The sequence below is a fragment of the Coffea arabica genome, chromosome 2e, assembly GCF_036785885.1.
Source record: "Coffea arabica cultivar ET-39 chromosome 2e, Coffea Arabica ET-39 HiFi, whole genome shotgun sequence".
In the NCBI taxonomy this organism is placed as follows: Eukaryota; Viridiplantae; Streptophyta; class Magnoliopsida; order Gentianales; family Rubiaceae; genus Coffea; species Coffea arabica.
The window spans coordinates 30,033,942-30,042,218 of record NC_092313.1 but is presented as its reverse complement, the minus strand read 5'-3'; the positions used below and the strand labels follow the sequence as shown (position 1 = coordinate 30,042,218).

The 8,277-nt window shown below is 36.6% G+C and overlaps 1 protein-coding gene across 1 annotated transcript; it reads left to right on the top strand.

Moving 5' to 3' along the window:
* Window positions 1-212: 212 nt before the first annotated feature.
* On the top strand, window positions 213-866 carry LOC113728928 (uncharacterized mitochondrial protein AtMg00310-like). The gene has a single exon (XM_027253277.1). It carries the CDS (start codon window positions 213-215, stop codon window positions 864-866), a length of 654 nt encoding a protein of 217 aa, XP_027109078.1.
* The last annotated feature ends 7,411 nt before the right edge of the window (window positions 867-8,277 follow it).

The window sequence follows — 8,277 nt, the reverse complement described above, 5'->3', positions numbered from 1 at the left end:
TTGTAAAAAATTAGGGGGAGGGGCCAACTTTATTTTACACGTATATTTACACACTATAAATTAAAATTTTCAAAAGTTAGGGGAGGCCATGGACTCCATCAGCCCCCCTTAGCTCCGTCATTGGACAAGTGGAATGTAAGCAATTTGAAGTGTAAATATTTTTTTTGTCTTAGTATTTGCTGCGATCAAAGTACCCTTTTGTCTTAGTTGCAATGGCCATGCCTACGTATGTTATGTCCTGCTTTAAGCTGCCCAGATCACTCTACAAAGACATTAGCACCATGATGTCCAATTTCTGGTGGGGTGGATCTGAGGGAAGGAACAACATGCACTGGATCTCTTGGGACAAAATGGTAGTACACAAGAACATAGGCGGCCTTGGGTTTAAGGATCTGGAAGCCTTCAACAAAGCACTTCTGGGTAAGCAGTTATGGAGGATATTAACCAGCCCAAATCTTCTGGTCAGTAAGGTTTTAAAATCCAAGTATTTCCCTCAGGAATCCATACTACAATGCACCCTCCCTAAAAATGCATCATGGATTTGGCAAGGATTACTGGGAGCAAGGAGCTTAATAGAAGGAGGACTGATTAGAAGGATTGGAAATGGTAGGAACACGAAAATCTGGGACCATAAATGGTTACCTGAGACACCCACGGGGAAGCTGTCAACATGCCGAACAAGTAACTGTGAGCTAAAGATGGTTGATGAGCTAATATGCCAGCAGAGATGGAACAGGAATGTTATCTTCAGATATTTCAACAAAGAAGATGCTGAGCAGATTCTCCGCATCCCTCTAAGCTTATCAGGGAGGGAAGATAGTTTCTACTGGAAACCAGAAGCTGGAGGGGATTACACAGTCGACTGAGGATACAAATTGTTGATGGAGAAAGGCATGAGCAGAAGAAGGTGCAACCTGGAGGGAGCTGAAACAAGCACCTCAGAAGGAAGCCAGCAAATGGTTCAGATGTGGAATATGTTATGGAAGCTCAACATTAAGCACAAAATCAAGCACTTCATCTGGAAGTGTATTAAACGAGCAGTACCAGTCAGGGAGGCAGTGAGAAAGCGAACAGGAGTAGGGGACCCTATTTGCTCAACCTGTGGCGAGGCTCCAGAAACCATAGAACATATGTTACTCAACTGTCCACATGCACTGGAAGTATGGAAATCAGCCCCCATTCAGTGGGATGGAGCAAATGATCAGAGGGGTGATTTTAAGAGATGGTGGATGAGAATTACAGAAGCAAGAACTAGACAGGAAGGGAAGGAGCATATTGGCCTGACAGCAAATATATTATGGCAGGTATGGAAAGATAGGAACAAGAGGGAATATGAGAACTCAATTAGATTAGCACCATTGAGAATAGTAGAACGTGCGCACAAAGAATGGATGGAACAAGGGGTAGAACATCAGTAGGGGGATAAAAAGAGTACAGAAGAAACAGTTCATACCAATGTTCACCAAGGACAGAGCAATGGAAATGAAGGGGCCTTAATTATACAAGTGGCAACAGTTAAGAAACAAGGGCAGAACGCCTTTGGCATAGGAGTCACAGCAAAGAATGCGGCAAACACTAAAATTGCAGATTGGAAGCTGACAGAGAGAAGTTTGGGGAGCAACATCTTAGACGAAGCTCTGGCATTAAAATTGGTTCTGTGCAAAGCTGTACAGCAGCAGTGGAGAGAGGTACGTCTCAATTTCTGCAACAAAGAACTATGGAAACAGCTTACACAGCAACGACCAACAGATAGCAAGATGGCTACATTGCTGGAGGATATTCTAAGTCTGAAGAGACTATTTTGTATGTGCTCTTTTGGTTTGGAAAGAGAGGAAAATATGTTAGACAGTAGACTACTGAGTGCAGATGCTTTAAGCATAATTGTGGATGAGGAAAGAAATTTCCTCAGTGTTCGCTGAACACTTTTTGTGCAGTTCCTTCGAGCCGTTGCTCGTACATGTATTATGGCCTTTGATAATGAAATTTCCTATCGTTTCGACAAAAAAAAAAAAAAAGTACCCTTTTGTCTAATAATTAGAGTCATTTTATTTCGGTTATGACAGTAATGATATGAACAAAATGCTACCAATTGATTCAATAATATGAGTAATTAGAATAAAAACTAAAGCGTTACCAAATGATTTGAGTAATTAGAATAATATTCTCATGTTCTTTTTTAATGCTTCCTATAACCATTGATGTTTTATTATCTAGTTGAGTATGCAGTCGGTTCAAAAGTAGAAATGGGCATTCACTGTTTGATAATTAAGAACTTGGTAATCATATTTTTTTTTATTACACCGAACTTCTTATAAAATAATTTCAAATGTCTTCTTTCATGTGGTCAGTAAAGAATATTTTCTTTTTTTCTCCTAAGCATTAGAAATAAATTTTCTAATATTCCAATCACTCATAATACGGGAAACTAATTAGAGGAAGCTAATGAGAGGAAGCCAAGCAAAACTGACAACTAACAATTGATATCTATGAGAATTATAATACAATTGACTCAACAACAACTTTTTTTGACCCTTAAAGCTTTTCATGGTGTTCTTCCAGAAACAACAAGAACAAAAATTTGAAGATGATGGTATCCATCTCCATGATAACATCTACATTTATAGAATATCCAAGTTTAAAAAATATATCAAACATCAATAAAAATATAGCCAATTTTGTCCTTACTTTCACTATTAATCACACAAGCTCTAAAATCATAAAGGTAGTACAAAACTTAAGGCCCACATTACCAAAAAAGTTTTAAATTGAAATACCATTATTTATCATTGACACCAATTGGAAGAGCACTATCTATCAATCATTTACACCAAACATTAACAACCAATCCCAAAAAGTAAATACTGAAAAAACCCACTCAAACTGACAATACAATCTTAAAATCACATGAAGGTAAACCACGAATTAATCAAAAAACCCAAAATTTAATTCATATACAACATAAAAGAAAACATCACTCAAGCAAAATGCAATGGATACACGAAAACTCTTTACATACCGCATCTATATAAATATCAGATTTTGACCAACTTCCAGACCATACTTCCTGAGATATATTGGCAGCCGCCGATCATTTGATTGGACTAAAATTTGGAATGGGTACACTTGACTATATGAATCATTCGAAAAATAAATGTATTCATTCTGTAGCGGATCTTTTACAAGATCAATTCTAGTTGGCTCTGGTTCATTTAGAAAATGCTGTTCGAGGAACTATATTTGGAGCACAAATACATCGACCGGTACTAGTTGTTAGCTGTTGCTATATTGTATGGATGATGACATCTAGTAAATTGATTCTTACACTGATTTCTCCTGTATAAAGGTGTTCCGGTTACGCTGGAGGTTGCTAGTGATTTAGTGGATAGGCAGGGGCCAATATACAGGGAAGACACAGCTGTTTTTTTCAGTCAGTCTGGTGAAACTGCTGATACTTTACAGGCATTAGATTATGCTTTAGAAAATGGTGCATTATGCGTTGGAATCACAAACACTGTAGGAAGTGCGCTTGCTAGGAAAACCCACTGCGATGTGCATATTAAGGCTGGTTGTGAAATAGGTGTGGCGAGTACTAAGGCAAGTAATTGGCACTTTGTGTTTGGCCTATTTCCTTCTATTCTTTTTTCTTTTGGTTTTACTATTATGTGACTTGTTATGTTGTTGCCTTGATCAACAGGCATACACCAGTCAAATTGTAGTTATGGCAATGTTGGCTCTTGCTGTTGGAGGAGACATGATTTCAAATGAAACGAGAGAAGCAATAATAGATGGTCTATTAGACTTGCCAAGTATGCATCTTGCTTGTTTCTTGCATTGCAGCTACAACATTCTTTAGTTTTTCTGCCTACAAAAGTGTGCTTTCTAGTATATATTTTTTGAGGTATCTAATTCTATTATATTATGCTTTTGAAAACGGTCAGCAAAGTGAAAGCGGTTCTCAAGCTGGATGAGGAAATGAAAGATCTTGCCGAACTGTTCATTAGTGAACAATCACTTCTTGTATTTGGAAGAGGATATAATTATGCAACAGCTCTAGAAGGCGCCTTGAAAGTAAAGGAGGTTGCTCTTATGCATAGTGAGGGAATTCTTGCAGGTGAAATGAAACACGGACCTTTAGCATTAGTGGATCACAAGCTTCCAATTGTTGTGATTGCTACTCGTGATGCTTGTTTCAGTTAGTTGAATGTTTTGATAAACTAGTGGTTTCGTGTTTATTATTATCTATTCCATAAACATCTCTTTTTGCTGCAGCAAACAACAATCAGTCATTCAGCAACTTCATGCTAGGAAAGGTCGACTAATAGTTATGTGCACGAAAGGAGATTCTGCATCTGTATCAGTTGGTGGATCTTGTCGAGTAATTGAAGTTCCTCATGTTGAAGACTGTCTCCAGCCTGTACTTAATGTAATTCCATTGCAGGTAAATTGCCCACTTTTATTGGGAACCTTTTCTTGTGTTAACTATTCATTGAGTTGGATGAAGGATGATTTTGGCAGTATGGATCTTCTTTACTCTGGGAACCTAAATGCTGCTATTTTTAGGAACTTTTAGGTACCAAATTGTTAAACTATTTAATAATGATTTCAACTCTCAGAGCAGCTTGAATATTAAGCCCAAGAACTATGAAAAGTCTGCAAGCTCTGCAAGTCTTTGATTTTTATTTGTCTGGGTAAAGTAGACCATATGATCAACAGCAACTATGTTAATTTTATCCGTGCCCTAAGGTAACTGTCTTACAAAGGGAATTCAATCTCAAAGATTCTAAGGGAGCCAATAGTTGCACTCTTCTATATTTTACTGCAACACTTTAGGTTGAGTATTGTTTTTGATTGAGCGAGTGTATATACAATTGGTTATGTTGTGCAGTTGAACCTTTGATTTCCTCGTTTTGTTTTTGTCATCTTTGGAAAGAGCTATGACACATCTTGATAACTATTTGGCTTATAGTACAGGCTGTAAAATTTCTTTTATTTTGTTGGTAGACCTTCTCAAGAATTGCGGTTTTGTTTCTCATTGCTATAAAAGCTGATACTTCTGCGGATAATTATCTTTCCCTGCTCTTTCCCTGCAGTTGTTGGCCTACCATCTAACTGTTCTACGAGGTCACAATGTTGACCAGCCCCGAAATCTTGCAAAGAGTGTGACAACCCAATAGGAGAGCGGCTTAGAAAATTCCGTGGGCATCTGAATTCTTAAGCTTCATGATCAGACCGGCTGATCCAGACTTTATTCTCATCTTGGCGGACCCTGTCTCTTGCATATACCTTTTCTCCTTTCTTTATTGCTGGACAGTGCGGTCTATGGCGTCTCATTTCTTTTGCACAGATGATTTGACTTGCTGTTAGGAAAGCCCCATGTACTCTCCTTGTATGATGCAGCAAAGATAGTTTGTCTACTAGAAGTTCCTTTTCCATTCCCCAGGGAAGAAGAACTTTAATTTAACTTTGTTCGGAGTCCTTGGTTTTAGTTTGTGTGGATGGTAGGTGCAAACCGGGTTGTAAAATCTCAACTTTTTATGTAAAATATCTTGAGAAGCTTAGCAAGTTTTACATGTTTTTTTGATCATTCGTGAAAGACTTGATGATCAAGGTGGAGATAATGCTCGTGTGATTGTATAGTTTCAAGTCCACAAGTAATGCTGCTTGTTCGTTGCCCATTTGTGCTATCATCTTTGAAGGGTCCTCCTGCGCAGCTCATTAGTTTGCCTCTTTTGCTGTGCACTAAAAATGGAGGCGTTTACTGATGGCAACTGCGTGTGGTTTGAATGCTACATGAAGTCAACTTTCCCTTTCAGGTCATCGGAAAGTAGTGTTCACCTACAATAGCACGAGCCACTAGGGGTGGGTGTGGGTCGGGTATCCGTCCCATTCACCATTTGACTGACCCGATCCGCACTTTGCGGGTCAGCCATTACTGCTTGGTGTAGAATGGAACTTTATGCTTACAAATGACTTTTAGATGCTTGGCTATTTACTGCTTGGTTAGAAACTCTTAAAGAGTCTAGAATTTTGAGTCCACTAGGGATTGGTTTGTACCTATGTGATTATTCGAACAAAAAAACTTAGCCCACAATTTTTTTGATCCCAATCAAATTGGTTGAGTTATTTTGAGAAGATAAATTTGCAGCAAAATTTCTAAAACTCGTTTGCAATATTAGCACAATAAAAAATGATTTATCAGGCCAAACAAACATTATGTGGGATTCATAAAGGTTAACACATATTACAAGCATGCATCGACCGCACAAGTTATTTCAACGACATGAACTCAATGTAAAAGATAATTCTAATTCTTTTTTTTGTCCTATGTATTTTTTTATTTTAATAAAACCAGCAAACACATCACAGTTATATAATTTTCATCTTGACAGTTGTCGCATTCATTTATAAATGTCCTGCTAATTATTGCATTCATTTATAGATGTGAAGTGGAGCCTCAAACAGCAAATTGACAAGTATAGCCAATTAAGCTCTATCGAGAAACTATTAGTGAATCGTTTTCACATATTGTATTATTTTTTTAAAGGGATAATTTCAGAAACCTCCCCTGAGGTTGTATGAAATATCACCTAGCTCTCCTGAACTTTTCAAAATCTCACTTAACACCCTTGAAGTGATAGTAGGGTCATATGCTAATATCAAAGGTGATGAATTGTCAATAATACCCTCATATTTAAATTTTCTAAACTTGTTTTTCTTTCTCTAAATGTCAATGAAATATAAGATTTAATCAATGAAATATTCAGCGCATTTGGAGAAAAATAGTTGCAGGTTCTTTTTTTCCTTTTTTTTTGTGTTTCACAACTTTATTTATTTATTTGTTCCTATTCATGTAGAGCGCAAGAGAAATAAAGTAACTAATACTCCGAACTGCAGTTTTTCAAATTCTGAGTTTTTTATAATAAAATTTTCATATTTCATGCCCATAAAAAAAGTCCGTTTATTTTGAGTAAATTCTCTGTATGATATTGAAGTTGAATTTCATCTATTGCTGAGTTTTTTTGGCTCAAATGCATGATTTTTACATGCTAATTGCCTTCAATGCTATGGAGGGTTTTATTTATTGAAATGGTTTAAAAAATATATGCTTTTACTGTCTCTCTCTACCAAGGTTTGTAAAATCGGGATCCTACGTAGGATCGATTTTAGTTTCACAGAATCGGATCGTAGGATCGTAAGATTCCACCAAAAGTTTCTAAATTTACTAAATTAATGAATTTCAGATTTATATACCATTTTGTACATTCTAAAAGATATTAAATAAATAAGTTACTCATAAATATATAGTATTTTTTACTTACTGTCTGATAAGTAATAAATATATAGCATTTTTCTTTTCACAATTATAGCCATTGCAAAGTAATACTATGAGAAAAGCCAGGCTAAATGTTGATTTGAGCTGAAAATTTAGAAGAAATTAGATTTTTCAAACTTGTTAACAAAAAGTTCAAAAGCATACGTCCACGGCAGCCCATCTTTCTGGTCTAAATAGGAAAATCTGGGCAATTAATGCACCTTTCTAGCTTAAGAACAAAAATAAAGGCCAGGAAATCATAAGTTCGAGTGACACCCAATATTTTTCGGCTGAAGGAATGAACTTCTTGGACACAAAGCCACCTTACAACCTTGTCTAAGAAGAAGAAAAAGTTATCTGCTGAAATAAAGTTCTCAAGATATCAGAAACTCAATCTTGCATGAAATGCTTAGCTATTGCAATCAATAGTAAGCAAACAATAATCTATGTGAGCTGAAGCACTCTTGTAACAATGAAGGTTGGTTGGTTGGAGTTGCAGCGGTGGAGAAGAAGTGAAAACTGAAAAATGAAGGTTGAAATGAAGAATAAAGAAACGAGTCAACGACAGATGACTGAGTAGAGGAGAAGAATATGAGCTTTTTTGACTTTTTGAGGCAAAAATTGCAATTAAAAGCTGCAATTCTTTGATAAATTACAAACCTACCACAAATATTTTCATTTACTTGCAAAATGGAGTCTCGTATTTCACAAATTTGCAAAAAATTGTAGGATCGTACGATCGTACGATCCTACCGATCCTATGTAGATTAATACAATTTGCGACTCTGAATACGATCCGGATCGATTTTGGTTATCCGGATCGTAGGATCGTACGATCCTACAATCCGGATCGCGATTTTGACAACACTGCTCTCTACTATAGAAATGACTATTGGCTGTAACATAAAATCTTATCAATTTTCATCCCCTCACTTTTAAGATGGTTCCAATTTAGTACTTTTTTT

Coding starts and splice junctions, on each gene's coding strand:
- LOC113728928 (XM_027253277.1), top strand. CDS start 213: ATGGCCATGCCTACGTATGTTATGTCCTGCTTTAAGCTGCCCAGATCA.